The 18586-nt window shown below is 41.5% G+C and overlaps 1 protein-coding gene across 12 annotated transcripts in view; it reads right to left on the reverse strand.

Moving 5' to 3' along the window:
• SFSWAP (splicing factor SWAP) overlaps positions 1-17457 on the reverse strand; it is a 96041-nt gene extending 78584 nt beyond the window's left edge. For 10 of the 12 annotated variants that reach the window (XR_008379459.1, XR_008379458.1, XM_053587629.1 and 7 more), the window contains exons 1-4: positions 17065-17416; positions 14304-14473; positions 13589-13720; positions 7477-7562 (exon numbers count right to left, since the gene is read on the reverse strand). Coding sequence is in view for 10 of the 12 variants with exons in the window: in XM_053587629.1 (XP_053443604.1) it covers positions 7477-7562; positions 13589-13720; positions 14304-14473; positions 17065-17282 (606 nt within the window). In the remaining 2 variants the exon portion in view is untranslated. Of the gene's footprint in view, positions 1-7476; positions 7563-13588; positions 13721-14303; positions 16556-17064 lie in introns of those variants that run through there. The other 2 variants (XM_053587628.1, XM_053587634.1) reach the window with 2 other exon arrangements.
• Between the last annotated feature and the right edge of the window lie 1129 nt (positions 17458-18586).

Here is an 18586-nt window from a genome sequence, read left to right on the forward strand (position 1 = left end):
TAAAAAGAATAAATGTCTGTAATTAAAGTTATTTACTGATCCCCAAATAAATTAGATTCCATGTTAAAGGCCCATTGTACACTGAAATATGGATCATGATGCAGATTTTCATTGGTTTTGGCTAAAAAAAAAAAAAATGATTCATTTTAAAAATAGTATAGTCTATAAACACATCAATGATTAATAATCACTTCAGAATAATGATCCTTAAAGGAAAATACGATTCCGGGGTGGCACCTGTGCTCAGTGGGTTGGGCGCCGGCCCCATATACCAAGGATGGAGGGTTTGAACCTGGCCCTGGCCAGCTACAATAGCAGTGGCAACTGCAACAAAAAATAGCCGGGCATTGCGGCGGGCGCCTGTAGTCCCAGTTACTTGGGAGGCTGAGGCAAGAGAATCACTCAAGCCCAGGAGTTGGAGGTTGCTGTGAGCTGTGACGCCACGACACTCTACCCAGGGCAACATACTGAGACTCTGTCTAAAAAAAAAAGGGGGGGGGTGGCACCTGTGACTCAAAGGAGTAGGGCACCAGCTCCATATGCCAAAGGTGGCGGGTTCAAACCCAGCCCCAGCCAAAAACTGCAAAAAGAAAAGAAAAGAAAAGAAAATACAATTCCCTCCCATGCAGGTTCTCTATTGACCAACCCTACTTGTTGGTCTAAAGTTTCTTAAAAGTAGGTTCATTTATGATGTAATATTATAACTATAGTGGTTAAAAAGCAATGTGTTGGTAATTTTACAAATCAACAATGACCAAAAAAAATAAAAAAAAATCTTTAAAAACATATTTTAAAGTTGACCAACAAAGTGGATACGAGATAAAAAAATCTGGCTTGGAAAAAGCCATCCTTTGCTCTGTTTATTATGAGATTTTAGATAAATCCTTCTTCATTTAAGAATATCACAATCATTCCCACTACACAATAAGATTTTCTTTTTGTAGAGACAGAGTCTCACTGTACTGCCCTCGGGTAGAGTGCCGGGGCGTCACACGGCTCACAGGAACCTTTAACTCTTGGGCTTACATGATTCTTTTGCCTCAGCCTCCTGAGCAGCTGGGACTACAGGTGCCCGCCACAACGCCCAGCTATTTTTTTTTGTTGTTGCAGTTTGACCGGGGCTGGGTTTGAACCCACCACCCTCGGCATATGGGGCCGGCGCCTACTCACTGAGCACAGGCGCCGCGCATATAGTTTTCTTTTTTTTTTTTTTTTTTGCAGTTTTTGGCTAGGGCTGGGTTTGAACCTACCACCTCCAGCATATGGGGTTGGCGCCCTACTCCTTTGAGCCACAGGCGCTGCACAATGAGATTTTAAGGATAGGGTCAATATACGAATATGCTTATGTTACAAGACTACCTGATAAAAAGAAAAATCCTTTTCTAATTTAAGTCCAATAAGGAACCCTTTTATTTAAGAAAGTCCACAGAGCCCAAGAAGGGGATCTAACACCTCCCCTCACCTTCAAAATTTCATTAACATGGCTTTAAACTTCACAGCAGGCACTGAAAATGGAAGAATGATACGTGCAGGTCAGAAAACTCCTACCAATGTAAGGTTTCCCAAGAACTCTGGAAAACTCTTGCATCAGACTCCACAGGGCTGGCATAGGATGGAAGATGGAGAAACAGTGTGGAACCCCAGGAACAGCAGGGTCAGCCCTCTCCTCCAAGATTAGGGGAGAAAAGATTAAACACCTGCTTTGCCCGGAGCTCCTAGTAAATATCAGTTTGAGCCACTATTCAAATGTAAAAACAAAATTACAGAAATATTAGCAGGAAATACAGGAAAATATTTCAAACTATCAAGGGTGGACAAGGTGTTCCAAAAGAAGCTTCAAAACCTCAAAGTCATAAAGGATTAGCATGGCATAGAGGACCCTACAATACACTCAAATTCTCCCTGGGAGGTGTCACAGAATCACAGTACCTGGAGAAAATATCTGCAAGACACTTGGAGGACCAAGGGTTAAAGTTCACTAGACATGCAGGGTCTTATAAACCCAAAAGAAAACGCAAAGCACTTCCCAGGAATGCTGGAGCACAGCCAGTCTCTTTTCTTTCCCCACCCCAGCTTATGGCAACAGAGCAACTACATTATGATAAAGGTGACATTTTAATCTGCACAATAGTCAGTACAACTTACTCCAATGCTCAGAGGTCTGGACTTGGCCCTTGGCTGTAACCCAGGCCCAACCCAACCCCTAGGTCCCATACATGTCGGACCTAGGGCGGCTACTCTCAAACTCGCTAAACCTCAAAATTTCTCATCTGGAAAATGGATTGCACTCTGTAGAGTTATTCTGAGAAGTAAAGGGAAGAAGCACTTGGACAGCACCTGGTATACAGTAAAGGCTCAAAAAAATGCTCCCAACATGTTGCTGCTCATCTATCAGACTAATTATTAATTATTGGCTTGGTGCCTGTGGCTCAGCGGCTAGGGAGCCAGCCACATACACTGGAGCTGGCCGGTTCAAATCCAGCCTGGGCCTGCCAAACAACGACAACTATAACAAAAAATAGCCAGGCACTGTGGCAGGCGCCTGTAGTCCCAGCTCCTTGGGAGGCTGAGGCAAGAGAATCACTTAAGCCCAAGACTTTGAGGTTGCTGTGAGTTGTGACGCCATGACATTCTACCCAGGGCAACACAGTGAGACTCTGTCTCAAACAACCAAACAAACAAACAAAACCCCCCCCCCAAACCAAAAACAAACAAACAAAAAACTACTTATTAAACCCCTCTTCCTTCTGTCCATAAAATGTGTTCAAACAAGCACATTTCCCCTTAAGCACATGTTAATAGGACTGACCACAGCTGTTGAGATGCTCTTGCTCCAAGGAACCGAGCAAAATGTGAAGTGTTAGAGAACAGGCCCACAAGACTACCGGCACCCGGCAGACATTATTTGTGGCCCAGAACTCATTTTCATTACAGAACTGTGTGCCATCTACAGTGTCTCTGGAGACTGAGGAGACAGGTGGGCAAAAGGATGGGCCAAATGAGAGACTTGTCACCCACCATGACTGCTGTAAGTACCTGAAGACAACAAAACACAACTGGGGGTAGGCAAAGTGTGTGTGTATGTGTGTACCATAGGACAGGACAAAGAGGCATTCTGGACTCAGGAAAGGAGAAGATGACTGAATGCACCATGTCAGAACAAATGATGCTGGGCTACACATGTGGGAAAAAAACAGGTCCTCACTTCCCATGAAAGAGAAAGGTTGGTCCATGACTTCCCACACGGAGTTACTATAAAAAGCTAAAAATAAAGTGTAAGGTTACCTTAGGGCAGTGATTTTCAACTGGTATGCTGAAAAAAATTTTAAAGATCATTAAATTAGGCTGGGCGTGGTGGCTCACACCTGTAATCCTAGCACTCTGGGAGGCCAGGGCAGGTGGACTGCCTGAGCTCACAGGTTCAGAACCAGCCTAAGCAAAAGCGAGACCCCGCTTCTAAAAATAGTCAGGGCATTGTAGCAGGTGCCTGTAGTCCCAGCTACTTAGGAGGCTGAGGCAAGAGAATTGCTTGAGCCCAGGAATCTGAGGTTGCTGTGAACTATGATGCCTAGTATTCTACAGAGGTGACAAAGTGAGACTCTGTCTCAAAAAAAAAAAAAAAAAAAAAAAAGAAAAGGAAAGATTATTAAATTATTTTCAAAAGAAGTTCAAAGCACAGTGTATTCTTTGTAATTTAAGTGTGCCATGGAAGTTTAACTATGGGTTCAAGTATGCTGTGAGATAAAAAATGGCTGAAAAACACTGCCTTAGGGGTTTGGGTTGGAAGAGGACACTGAGGGGCTTGAGTCCAGAAGCTCAGCCAGACACTGGCAGCACCTGATGTCTTGAGCAGGCGGCAGAAACAAGCCTCCTGGGGAGCTGTAATTTAACTGCTGCTTACTCTTCACCCTAGAACCTCAAGGATCATGTAACCATGAGGTTCTAACCCAACATTTGGTTTAAAAACCAAGAACCTCCCCCTACCCCCAAAGTACCTGTTGTCTTTACCAATTGCTCCTACCTTCCCCAGTCAGTGAGTCAAACCACCACCCCCGCTCTCGATGGGACAATAGTCCATTTAAACACGACTCAGCAATTCTGACATTTCATAACCAAAACAGGACTTCTAATGCAAACACTTCTGTTTTCTACATTTTCTCCACTAACATGGATATCAGTGTGTAATTTATACAAAGAATTACTGCCAAAAAGAATCACAATAATTACAAAGAATGATATACCAACATTGCCATAAAGGAAATGAAAGATGCAAATCAAGAGACTCGATCTAGCATTCACAATTTCCATATAGTCACAACAACGGACTCAAGAGAGCTGAGAGATATTTAAAAAATAACATTAGAAGAAACTCTTTAACAATTAGAGAGCAAGTAATTATATACTAGGGCTAATTTTGCTCTCCAATGAGTGGCAAATATGTTTGATTCTGGCAGACCATTAAACAGCTTGGTGAAGCTTATTTTGGCTGAGAACCAAATAGCCATTAAGTATTTTTTTTTTTTTTGTTTTTGTAGAGACAGAGTCTCACTTTATGGCCCTTGGTAGAGTGCCATGGCCTCACACAGCTCACAGCAACCTCCAACTCCTGGGCTTAAGCGATTCTCTTGCCTCAGCCTCCCGAGTAGCTGGGACTACAGGCGCCCGCCACAACGCCCAGCTATTTTTTGGTTGCAGTTTGACCGGGGCCGGGTTTGAACCCGCCACCCTCGGTATATGGGGCTGGCGCCTTACTGACTGAGCCACAGGCGCCTCTCGCCATTAAGTATTTTAATAGGAATTAAACAAAGCAACAAAATTCTATTGTATCTGTATATTTATATTTGAATAAAAATTTAAAACATCTTTCATACCAAAAAAAGGTAAAATTCCACACAGCCAAATTTATTAAAAATTTTTATAGGTAACGCAGCAACTGTGTATTTTAAGGCTTAATTTTAATGGGTCTCTCATGCAGAATAAAGAGCATATTTCAGAATAAGTAGAAACAGAATATATGCCAATACACAGAAAATATATTAACACAAATCATAGGATATAAAATCTTCAGGTAATATTTTCAGCTTTAACTAAAGCAAAATGATCCATAGTGGAAATGGAGAAGCAAGCATTAAGTAGTGATTGCAATAGAAAAAATTCAAAAAATTCTTTTTGTAAGAAATAAGGAGAAAGGGAGAGGATATGTAAATGAAATAAAGGAAGGGATGGGTTAGAGGTAAGAATTGAAAGAGCTATTTTGACATCTCCCTCACATAATGAAAGGTAAGAAGAAAATAATAGGCAAGAATCATCAAATTTGGGCTGAATTAGATAGAGTGGTAGCAAGTGACAGAGGAGAAGACATAAGAGATATTCCTCCATAAATAGTTTTTCAGCATCTTACTGTATATCCTATTCAGGACACAGAGAGGAATCTAGAACGCCTGTTATCTATGGCATTTGCAACCCAGTTAGGAAAATGTCAAAGAAAAAACTTTCCATTGAACATCCTTCCCAAGTAGGTACATGCAAACAAAATTTTTTTTTTTATTTCAAAAGATATTTTTGTCTATTCTCTTTCTATATATATACACATATATATCTCACTCTGTTGCCCAGGCTAGATTACAGTGGCACAATCACAGCTTACTGCACCCTAGAACTTCTAGGCTGAAACAATCCTCCCACCTCACTCTCCCAAGCATCTGGGACAATCGGTGTACACCACAATGCCCAATTAACTTTCTAATTTTTTTGTAAAGATAGGTTTCCTTCTGTTTCTCAAACTGGTCTTAAACTCCTGACCTCAGGTAATCCTCCTACATTGGATTCCCCAAATCCTGGGATTACAGGCATGAGCTACTATGCTCAGCCATAAAAATATTTTTTTTTTTTTTTTTTTTTTTTAGAGACAGAGTCTCACTGTACCACCCTTGGTAGAGTGCCGTGGCGTCACACGGCTCACAGCAATCTCTAACTCTTGGGCTTACGCGATTCTCTTGCCTCAGCCTCCCGAGTAGCTGGGACTACAGGCGCCCGCCACAATGCCCGGCTATTTGTTTTTTGGTGTTGTTGCAGTTTGGCCGGGGCCGGGTTTGAACCCGCCACCCTCGGCATATGGGGCCGGCGCCCTACTCACTGAGCCACAGGCGCCGCCCAAGCCATAAAAATATTTTAAACATCCTTAATAAACATATATAAATTCCATAAAGCATAGTGACTCAAGATGTCATAATAATAAAGACCACAGTTTGCATTCCTGCCTGCCACTATATTAGTCAAACTCTTGACTCTTCTAAGACTCAGTTTTATCATCTGTACAAGGGGGAGAGTAATAGTACCTATGTCACAGAGCTGTTAGCATTCAATGAGATAATACATAGAAAACAGCTTAGCATAGTGACTGGAATGTAGAAATCCCCCAAAGAACCTTCAGAAAAGAAAAAAGAATCACAGCTTTGGCTTTAACATCTGTTGTAACTTAATCTTAATTTAAAACAGTGTTTTTCAACCTTTTTTATCTCATGGCACACTTGAACATATAGTTAAACTTCCATGGTACATTTAAAATTAAGTTGATCACAAAAGAGTAAAAAAAGAATATTCTTACTGTGCTTTGAATTTTTTTCTAAACTAATTTAATTAATGGTCTTTAAAAATTTTCACAGCACACCTAAGATCTGCACATGGCACAGTAGGTGAAAGCATTGTTGAATAGGTTGACCAGATGCAAAGTGCTCAGGTAAAGAGCAATTCTACCTTGGCTTTCTCCATCAGAGTTAAGGGCAGCCTGGAGGTGTCACAGGGACTGAGGCATGACACAAAAAAATGCCAAGAACACATGAGATGAGGAGGTAAGGGGAATCGCCTAGAAAAAGCACACATAACACTTAAAAAGCTGGGTGGCACCTGTGGCTCATGAGTAGGGCACTGGCCCCACCAAACTGCAACCAAAAATAGCCAGGCGTTGTGGCAAGAGCTTGTAGTCCCAGCTACTTGGGAGGCTGAGGCAAGAGAATCGCCTAAGCCCAAGAGCTGGAGGTTGCTGTGAGCTGTGACACCACGGCACTCTACTGAGGGTGACAAAGTGAAACTGTCTCTTAAAAAAAAACACAAAAAACAAAACTTAAAAAGCTAGAACAAAGCAACGTTGCCTCAAGCAAGGCTGCTTTTACATCTATGTGTAGATACCCCTGGCCACTGAACTATGTGATTTCTGACACAGACCCAACTCAAGAAACTGATCCTCCGGGCTAGTGCTTTTGCTATAATTCTTCCCCTTTTTTCCTGAGGAAAATAGATGGGCTGTTAAATGGAGATCTGTTAATGGAGATCTTCTCCATTAACTCACAAATTATTTTAAAGCATTCCATGTTTAAAAAGCAATTGTGGTCATCATTACTGTGCTCTTGAACACACTGTACTTAGAAATGAAAACAGTGACTATGGCAACTAGAGCTTGTGGGGAAGCACACATACCAGCTCCACGTCAGACGGCACATTCAATCCTAACGGGGCGATGAAGGGCTCTTCGTTTTCCTCTAGACTTTCAGTCTCACTTTTTTCTGCATAAAAAGAAAATCAAAAGCTTCAGAACAATGACTAGGATAGAAGGTACCCACAGGCAACAATGGGGGAAAAGCAGTGATTGGCATTTCCGGGGTCTTTACCTTTCTGTCATTAATTCTAGAAACAATTTTTCAGTTTTTCTTCTATTCCACTACATGAGTAATGATGTTCACTTTATGAGATTCCAACCAGGTGGGGTGGTACGACAGAACGAGTGTGTTTACAGGGGTTAGACAGCACAGTTGTCCTGAATATTCATGGTAAATTGGTTCTAGGACCCCCACAGAAACCAAAACTGAATATACTCAAATTGTGCAGTCAGCCCCAAGGAACTGGCATATATGAAAAGTTGGCACTCCTTACATGTGGGTCTGGCATCCTTAAAATACTAGAATTTTGATCCATGTTTGGAAGACATAACACAATTCCTAGATAACTGATTCCATGGCCAAATTATAGAACACCTGGCATAACTGCCAAGATTTCTCCACCCAAGCGAACACCCACTTTTTGACAAATATTCAGATGTATTTTTCTATTTCCATCCATTCATAAACAGTTCACTAAAATAATATGTCTATTATATGCTACACAAGGGACTATACATTATTAGTTTTTGAATTCTAAAGTAGCTAAATACATCTCAATAACTCAGATTACTATTAAAAAGATTTAATGAAATGTATAAAAATATAGCAGAAAACCTTAAAAAGCTACATTTTTTAGAGATTTCAAAATCTACTTAGGTTTTTATTTCAAAAGAGATGATCACTGGCTTGGCGCTCGTAGCACAGTGGTTATGGCACCAGCCACATACACTAAAGTTGGCAGATTAGAACCTGGCCCGGGCCAGCTAACCAACAATGACAACTGCAACAAAAAATAGCCAGGCATTGTGGTGGGCACCTGTAGTCCCATTTACTTGGGAGGCTGAGGCAAGAGAATCACTTAAGCCCAAGAATTTGAGGTTGCTGTGAGCTGTGATGCCATGGCACCCTACCAAGGGCGACATAATGAGACTGTCTCCAAAAAAAAAAAAAAAGATATTACAAAACAAATATTAAATTCAATCTTCATCAAAATGAATGTTTCTATTATATATAGTGAAGCCTCTTAAAGAGATAAACAATTTGCAAAGACCTCCTATTAAATCTAATTCTGTGAAACCAATAGGAGATTTTAAGCAGTTTTCATTGTAAATAAAAACTGGGTATCCTAGTCTGATGAAATACAAAGTGATTATAAACTAGGTCAGTATTATTTAACACTGTTGCACCTGTTTCTGATCCCTTGTTTTCTCCTCAGTAAGCACCAGAGATAAATGGGAGAGCAGAAATTTATTCCTGCCTAAAAACACCTTGGAATTAGCAGCCCTACTGTTCAGGTCCAGTAACCAAACGACACAGTAGAATTAGAAAATATCAGAAACTCTGGTCTGCAGAGATTTTGTTTTGGCAAAATGCCAACTAACCAACTCAGCTTACAGAGACCATTTTATTGGCAAAATGTCAACTAACAACTTGGCTATCTCAAACTCTCTTTGGGAATGAATCCAGAGGTGTGTGTTTAAAAATACAACTTTTACTACATTTCTTAAAATATCTATTCAAATAGCCTATCCTTAAAGTCAAGTTGTTCACAAACATTAAATGCATCCTAATCGAAAGAGCTATTTGGGGTACATGGGTTAAAGAAAACTGTTCGATTCCTATGCATGCTTTTATTTACAGAGATTGCTTCAGCAGCACAAAATAAAAACCAACCACTGTAATACAAACTCAGATTTAGATTCCAACCTTTTCTTATTTAAAAATACACAGATAATAATAACAAAAAATTACAGAAATCCAGATACGGGCTAAACTAAAAACAGGAGAATGCAAAAAGGGAGGAAGGGGCAGTTTAGAGTAGAGTAAAGGCACCATCAAAACACCACCAACTAGAGTAAAGGCACCATCAAAACACTTTTGGCTAACATCATGAGGCTTTACAATACTAAAAAATGCCAGATGTATTTTTTTGGGTATCAAGTAGTATTTAGATGTGTTGATAGCTCAGGAAAAAAATGACCTTTTACTTGAAAAGAATATAATACTAGGCCAGGGAGGGTGGCTTACACCTGTAATCCTAACAATTAGGGAGGCTGAGGTACAAGCATCATTTGAGCCCACTAGTTCAAGGCTGCAGTCAGCTATAGTCCAGCACTGTCCTTATGCACTGGCAACAAAACAAGACCCTATCTACACACACACACACACACACACAGAACGAGACACTAGATTTGGCTGTTCTTTGTACTGGGTACCAAAGTGAACTCTATTGAAGTGTGTATATATGGTGTTTTATTTTTATTAATGCAAGTTAAACATAAAATATCAAGCACTAAGTTTCATGTGGGCCCAATTTCCATATAAAATTTAGTCAGCATACAAGGCAAAGTTCTGAGAATATGATCATAGAAAGAAAAGAAATATTATGGGCGGCGTCTGTGGCTCAGAGGGTAGGGCACTCATATACTGAGGGTGACAGGTTCAAACCCAGTCCCGGCCAAACTGCAACAAAAAAATAGCCAGGTGTTGTGGCGGGCACCCGTAGTCCCAGCTACTCGGGAGGCTGAGGCAAGAGAATCACCTAAGCCCATGAGTTGGAAGTTGCTGTAAGCTGTGTGATGCCACGGCACTCTACTGAGGGAGATAAAGTGAGACTGTCTCTACAAAAAAAAAAAAAAAAAAAGAAAAAAAGAAATACTATAAAATACTAAAGAGAACTATATGTCAAAGAGAGCATACTAATACTTAAGATGATAAACTCAAGTCATGTTGAAGCTCTCAAACCCAATAATTATAACAAAGTTAGTATCAGTTACCCCCATAATCAACACTGGAACAATGATCTACCACCTAGACCAGAAGCAAACAAACTCTTTCTATAAAATGCCAGATATTAAATATTTCCAGTTCTGTGGGCCACATGATCTGTCTCATTTCAACTCTGCTGTTGAAATGTGAAAGCTGCAACAGATAATATGGACACCAATGAGCATGGCTGTGTTCAAATAAAACTGTTTATTAATACAAAACCCGTCAATCAGGCTTGAGGTTATGATCCCTCATCTAGAATGTGAAGGAAATTTATATAATGAATTTTTCTAAGGATTGTTGCTATAATCCTGAAAAAGACATGTGCGGTTTTTACACACAGTCACCCTTCCATATCCTAAGGGGACTGGTTCTAGGACCTCTGTAGATATCAAAATCCTAAGATGCTCAAGTCCTTTATATAAAATGATTATTTGTGTTATAACATAATGCACATCTGCCCATATATTTTAAATCTTTAGATTACTTGTAATATTTGATACAACATTGTATAAATAGTTGTTATATTGTATTTTAAAATAGTCGCATCTTGTATTGTTGCATTATTTTCTTTCAAATATTTTAGATCCAAGGTTGTTGAATCCATGAATGTAGAACCTATGGACACAGAGAGTTTGCCTGTATTTCAGCTTTTCCTCTGTGAATGGTGATAGTATGTATACTTCTGATAAAAACACTAGGAATATAAAGGCAGAAACAATGTATACGTTCAGAGATGAGGCAACAAAATCTGAACTATCTTGAACCCCAAAAGGGATAACTTTTTCTGAATAAATGAATGAGTGCTAACTACTTAGACCTGCAGGAACATTTCCATCTTAACTTCTGAGGATATTTAGGTTTAAGAGTCAAAGCAAAAAGTGTTAAATACCTTAAATTAGCCTTTAACTCAACATAAAGCTACAATTGAAAGTCTCTTTAAAAGCTCATCAAATTGAGCTGTGCACCAATAATTCTGTGCCCACAAAGTAATGAGCAGGACTAAACGAAGGTCAAAAAGCAAAGTCTGACCAGGCACAGTGGCTCATGCCTATAATCCCAGCACTTTGGAAAGCCAAAACAGGAAGACAGCTTAAGCCCAGGAGTTCGAATTTATAGTAATCTCAGTAAACTATGACTAGACCACTGTGCTCTAGCATGGGTGACAAAGACCTGTCTCCTTCAGAAGGAAAAGAAAGAAAAAGAAAATCCACATGTATGTATTTGCCTCTACATCTCACTGCCCATCTAGGGTCACATCCTTTAGGGAATAGGGCTGGGGCATAGTTGCATAGGGGAAGGGAAAACATCATTCTGTTTTAATATTAAACATCTATGATTACTTCATACTTGTTAAAAGATTTGTTGGGCGGCGCCTGTGGCTCAGTGAGTAGAGTGCCAGCCCCATATACCGAGGGTGGCAAGTTCATACACGGCCCTGGCCAAACTGCAACAACAACATCAAAAAAATAGCCAGGTGTTGTGGTGGGCACCTATAATCCCAGTTACTTGGGAGGCTGAGGCAAGAGAATTGCCTAAGCCCAAGAGCTGGAGGTTGCTGTGAGCTATGATGCCATAGCACTCTACCCAACGCAACAAAGTGAGACTCTGTCTCAAAAAAAAAAAAAAAAAAAGATTCGTTACTTAAAGAGAAATCAATTAAATCCCAAAAAACAGATTAGGTTAGCCTTAAAATTAAATCTCCATAGGTTATAATTCCACTTTATTATCCTAAACATGTGAATAAGTTTCTAAAGTTAAAGCTCTCCATGTTAGCTGGGTGCTGTGGCTCATGCCTGTAATTCTAACACTCTGAGGCTGAGGCACAAGGATCAATTGAGCCAAGACTGGCCTGAGCAAGAAGGAGACCCATCTCTACCAAAAATTAAAAAAAAAATCAGACAGGAGTGGTGATGAGTGCCTGTAGTCCCAGCTACCTGGGAGGCTGAAGCAGGTGGATCACTTGAGCCCAAGAGTTTGAGGTTGCTGTGAGCTGTGATGACACCACTGTGTTCTAGTCAGGGTAATATAGCAAAACTCGTTTCTAAAAACAAACAAACAAAAAAAAGCCAAAAAACCCCCTCAAACACCCCGCTCCCCACAAAAAGAAACCAAACCCCTCCTCTTTAAACAGAATACTCTGAATATAAATGATCGATCTTTAATGTTTCAGGTTCATATTATTATTACTGATAATGACTGGCCATAATTCACATAATTCAGTGCTGTGATAATGGTACCCCTCAAGGAAGGTGACTAAGGATATAAATCAAGATTTTTTTTTTTTTTAAGAGACAATTTTACTTTGTCACCCTCGGTAGAGTGCTGTAGTGTCACAGTTCACAGCAACCTCCAGCTCCTCGGCTTAGGAAATTCTCTTGCCTCAGTCTTCTGAGTAGCTGGGACCACAGGCGCTTGCCATAATGCCTGGCTATTTTTTGTTGCAGTTTGGCCAGGGCTGGGTTTGAACCTGCCACCCTTGATATATGGGACTGAGGCCCTACTCAGTGAGCCACAGGTGCCTCCCATAAACCAAGAATTTAAGTAGAATTATTTTTTTATATTCAAAGTTTCCAGATTTAAACCAGAGGAGCATATATCTAAAATCTTTAATTTAAACTATTATGATAAGTATATATATCCTAGGTCCTCCTAAGACTACCAGGAGGCCCTGTGCTGTTTTCTAGTTAGTAATAACTAACCTCCATAGGTGTCCTTACCCTGGATGTTTGCCATCATTTCAGTTGTGTAGGGGACATGCAGAAGGGTCAGTGTGAGGTGAGGTAACATTAACTTATCCTCATTAGTGCCTATTCTTTCAATGCTCCAGGAACAAATGATTGAGGATATTAACAGATATGTTATTAGTCTACAAACAACCAAAAAGTGAGTAATTTTCTATTAACTGAATCCAAGAGAAATAAATGAAAAGGAAATTTGATCCAATGCAGATTATGAGTCTGAACTCACTTTCTATCTCCATTAATAACTCATTTTCTAGTTTTTAGCCTTTGTTGTTTACTGAAAGGACTATCAATCATGTTTTTGTGTATGTGTCACAGTGGTGTTATAACTAGTGTCCATAAAAGTGTTCTGAAAACAAGACCGTGATATATGTAGTATGGGACCCTACAGTAGCACCCCAGGTGATTTTCCCCTCTTACCTCTCTGTTTGGAAGGCTCTTCCTCCTCTGTTGGCTCTGATGGGTCATAATAGTCACTACCATAAGTGAACCCCACAGCATTGTAGCTCCCATCCTCTGCTAGGGCTTCACTCAATCGCTTGTATTCTTCCTCTTGAATAAAAATGAGAATTTTATTAACAAAAACAGAAATTTACTGAGAAAAACTTTATATATTTCTAAAGTTGTAGCTATCAGTAAAGCATACAACATACTTTTACAACCTCCTTTTGGGGTGAAAATGCTTTCAAAAATTCACACTTTTGTATCTATCAGTATGTACTTTTGCAGTACATGTTTACCCACAGACAGCTGAATACACATCTTTTGTGGAAAATTTCTTCCTGCTGAGAAAATGCTGGGATTAAGAACTGTATAGAAGATTGTTATGGCAAAGACAAGAACATCAATTTTAATTTATACGATACTGTTAAAGAAGAACAGTTAAAGAGATTGGTTTTTGTTTTTTTCAAATCCCAGTCTGCCCTCAAAAGCTGGGAAAATTCTTTGTGGCTCTATATATAAACTATCCTGAGGTCCTCTCAGAACGCAAAGACTCCTGTTTTTCCAATCCACTGGGTACTGTCAAGATAATATCAGAAAGAGTGAGTATAAAAAAATGAATGGGAGTAAATTTTTAATACTTAAAAAATTTTTAAAAAGTTTGTTGCTTAAGTAAGTTTTTCTTGAGCAGTACCTTGCCTTGCCTCCTCCTCAAGCAAGTCCGTATGCAAGGCTAAATACCTCTCTTCATCACACAGGGCATCTATTCGTGCCTCCTCTTCAGACAGCTGATAATCTCTGTTCCATGTGGAATACTCAGCATCATACTCAGAAAGGTCATGCAGGTGACCACGTCCATCATATCTGTAATGTGAACAAGCTGGTCAATAGAAAGAAATTAATGTCTAGATTGGTGTGTGTGATTTTTTTCATACATATACTTACCAATTAAAATAAAGAAATAAAAATATTAAAATATAAAAACTCTTTTCAGATTTATATTTAATTTTACAAATCATATCTCACCTACTTTTAAACTCAAATTATCTTAACAAAGTCAAAATTCCTTTCTACAGTACGATAAAACTTATAATTAAAGGCAAATAATCCTTTATGATCATAAATGTTATCCATTTCACTGGCAGTTCTTACCGTTATGATTTGGCCAACCATTCAATGCCACTTGCAAAAAAAAAAAAAAAAAAAATCTTTTTTCTGAAAAGTCAAATATCATAGCTTACATTCACACAAACCGAATACATAAATACCTATCCGTAAGAACCAAACGGTCGAAATTTCCTCGCGTCTTTCTGCTAGTCCCGAACTCACAGGAGAGATCTTCATCAAAGAAACTTGCGTCCATTGGAGGTAAAATCTTGGCTAGGCTCGCTCCCTAGCCACTTGGCTGAGGAAATAAGTGCTGGGTTATGTGATAGAGAGACACACATACATAGGAACAGTAACATATACATGCAGTTTAAGGAGGTTCACTGGAAACAGAGCAAAACTATTAGAAGATGCAGCATTGCTATTTCCTTCTGAACTTTATACCCCCAGGAAATAATATACACGAAGATACATCTTTGTTTCTCTTAAGTGGATCAATAGGGTATTTCAGCCAAATTAAGAATGAGAGCACCTTCTGTTATTCTTTTAATATAAACAATTCAACGAAGACACTGTCAATGTGTTACTGTCCAATAATAAATGAGTTACTGACTTTTACTTAAAACACTCAAGATTCAGGATTTCAATAACAAATGTAGAGAGACAAACAAAAGTCTGCCTAATTTTTAAATTTTGTAATGGGGACCAAAAATGTTAATGTTAAAAAAAAAAAAAGAAATTTACAGGGAAAAAGCCAAAAATTCCAGGGTAGCAAAGTTATTGAATTTGATTAAATTTCAAAATTAACTTTAACGTAAACCTCCTTAACTTACAAATGTAGATTATTTTAAAATATTATACATGTACATGTGTAGCGTTTGCTCCCCACCAGTTTTGGAAGACCTGACTCAAATCATGTAAAGAATGATAATGGAAAACTGCATAAAGAGCTCAGACTTCATTGCTTACCAAACTTTAATAATAAATATCACAAGTAACACTTTGGAAAAGCAAGCCTGATAACTCAGGTGACATGTTCAATATAAATGTTTAAAGGCACAGCATGTTTGAGCAAAGTGCAGAACCGTCAGATCCAGCTCTGATGTGATCTGGCCACCCTCCCTTCATGAGTTCTTGTTTTCTACATCTAACTCCAAATGGAAATGTCAGGGATGGAAAAAGGCCTATTTGGTCATTAATGTGTCCATTCTGGCCAGCTCAGAGGTCATCCCTACAGTCACGTTCCAGGGCTTTGCAGAATCCAGTTTTAATGGTGTCAATCGATGGGCTTCTTTCAGTTGAGAGACTATTCCACAGTTAAAATGGTTGGTCATAGTTAACTTTTCAGTCCAGGCCCCAGAAATGTTGCCAAACTGGCAAAAAACGAAACAAAACAAAACCCCAAGAAACCCCCAAAACTCAAAATGCAGGGAAGAGGGGAAGGACAGGGAGAATGAAAAAATGGAAGAAAGGGGGGAGCAAACAACCTACATCATGTAATGTCATTCTTTTCAAATCAAACACCTTTGAAAATCCCTAATCTCAGGCCCCCTCTGCCCATAATAGCTAATAATCTTCCAGGGTGATCACCTAAAATAAGTTTGATTTGAAAAGAAGCAACACATCTACATCCCAGCTCCACCCTTCAGTTTTAAGAGACAGTGAAACCAGCCCTAAGAACACTACCTCTAAGCAGGGTCCGCACGAAGTCAACCGACCTCCCACTGATAGGCCACGTCACCCACTACCTTAATCTGTCAAACTCGTCGAATCAGGGAAGGGGTCGCTGGGGGGAGTCAAATGTCACGCCGGCAAAGTACAGGCGCTCCACGGAGGGCGCTGGGGCATGAAAGGTTCAGGCTAACTCACAGGGTCCGAAAGAAGCTTCTAACCATGGCCTCAGTGTGCGGACTTTCGGAACAAAAAGCGCGCTTCCCGGACTGCCCTCCCAGCACACCGAGCAGAGGGAGCGCATAACTCCAGGGCAGCGCCGGGCGGCAAGCCCAAGGCACCGGTCAGGAGAGACCCCGGGCACCGGCAGCTTCCACCCCGCGGAATCGCCAACTGCAGCCCGGCGGCAGGGGTGAGGGGTCGAGGAGGGCTGTGGGAGCAGAGAAGATCCCTCCGGCGACAGACGCGGCACGCAATTCCGGCCAGTGCCTTAGGGCAGGTTTCACCATCCCCCTCCCCCAAGAACTCCAGGAGGAGGTGGGGGCAGGGGAGGAGGTGCCCCCGGATCCCTGCTGGCTCCAGAAAACCCCTCTTTAGTCCTGGCCATCAAGTCAACATCGGACGAAATCAAGCGGGCGAGGGAAAGGGAGGGTCGACGGGTGGGGGGAGGAACCGACCTGTCGATGAGGATCTTGTGGTCCCCCATCCAGGGGATGAGATGCTGTCCCTGTTCCTGGGCCAGGGCCCGCTCGTCGTCCCGGAAGAGTTTGCAGGCATAGCCAAAAACCAACAGCTCCACTCGGCTCCCCCCACCGCCGGCGCCGCCGGGCCCGGCCTCCTCCTTCGTGCCGCTTTTCCTCTCGGGTTTGGCGCGCCCTCCACCCGCGCCGTACATGACAGCGTCCCCGGCGTCCAGGCTGGTCCTCTTCTGGGTCGCTCGATGTCCCTGCTGCCTCTGCCTGGCCTACACCCTCAGTCAAAAGCGTCGTTTCCCGGCCCCAACCTCAGCACTGCCGCCATAGCGGGCCACAAAATGGACGAAGCGCAACTTCCGACAAGAGGGTCCGTACTTCCGGCGACTCCACCGACAGATTCGCCACCGCTCGGAGCTGTTTGAGTCCTTGGAAAATATGCTAATCTTAGTTTTAGCATTCAGATGCGTCGCTACAATCAGTCTGCTTCGTGAAGGGGAGAGCTCATTTTTAATTTTTATTTTCAGGGCGGTCATCCAGAACATAACGAAAGCGCGGTGTGGGATCGCGCGCCGGCTTCGCTGCGGCTGGTCGGGGAGGTGGTGGAGTCGCAGGGAGTAGGCTGGTCGCTGGTCCCTGGTCCCGGCGGCTGTGGAGGGGCTCGCTACCGGCGCGGCGTTCAAGAGGCGACCCATGGCCGGACGTGCTTTGCCCCGGATGGTGCTGTCTTTTCCTGAAGCCCAGTTTTCTTCTCGGTTGCAACGGGGACTTGACCGCCTACCGCGGAAGGTTTCCAAGGCAACTGTGCAAGCTTGTAAGCTGTAAAACACCCGCTTCGTGGAGGGATTTTAGAGCCTTAGGGACCCCTGTCGGTGGAGGTGTGCTCGTGGTGGAGGGAGACCCCAGGCTTAGAGACAAGTCTCCTGGATATGGTGTGATTTTGCTTAGTGCGCTTTCCCCTGGGCTGCATTTTTCCCGTCCGGGGTTCCACTGGGATCTTTCGGGTCCTTTTAGTTAAGTAATTTCAGGTCAGATGGTCAGAGGGGCTGGGGTGAGAAAGCTCAGATCCCCCAATTCGTGCCTATGACTGGAAGATTCTATGACAGGCACACATTCTCCTTTCTGGGCCTCCGATCCCTTCTCTGAGACATAATGTCTTTTTATAAGTAATGTTGAAATGAGGTAAAGCATACAAATGAATATTAACTGGTTTTTGAAAATTAAGCAGCAAGCAGTTCTCACCAAATATTCTTTATTCTGGTTTTCCCTGACTGCTTACACTTCTGTGTTTTCGTTGGGCAGCCTCCTCACCCACGTTTAACTCAGTCATCCCTGTTCTTAATGTGGCCATATCTCTCCACACTGTCTAGCTTTTCCCCTCACTTTTGGTCACGTGGCCCTTCTGATTTGTTTTTGTAGCCTTCACCACCACCTTACATTATGTCATATGTTCAGTGTCCCATTGGAATTAGCTTTAGGAGTATAGGGACATGGGTTCACGTTAGCA

Source organism: Nycticebus coucang, chromosome 4, assembly GCF_027406575.1.
Source record: "Nycticebus coucang isolate mNycCou1 chromosome 4, mNycCou1.pri, whole genome shotgun sequence".
In the NCBI taxonomy this organism is placed as follows: domain Eukaryota; kingdom Metazoa; phylum Chordata; class Mammalia; order Primates; family Lorisidae; genus Nycticebus; species Nycticebus coucang.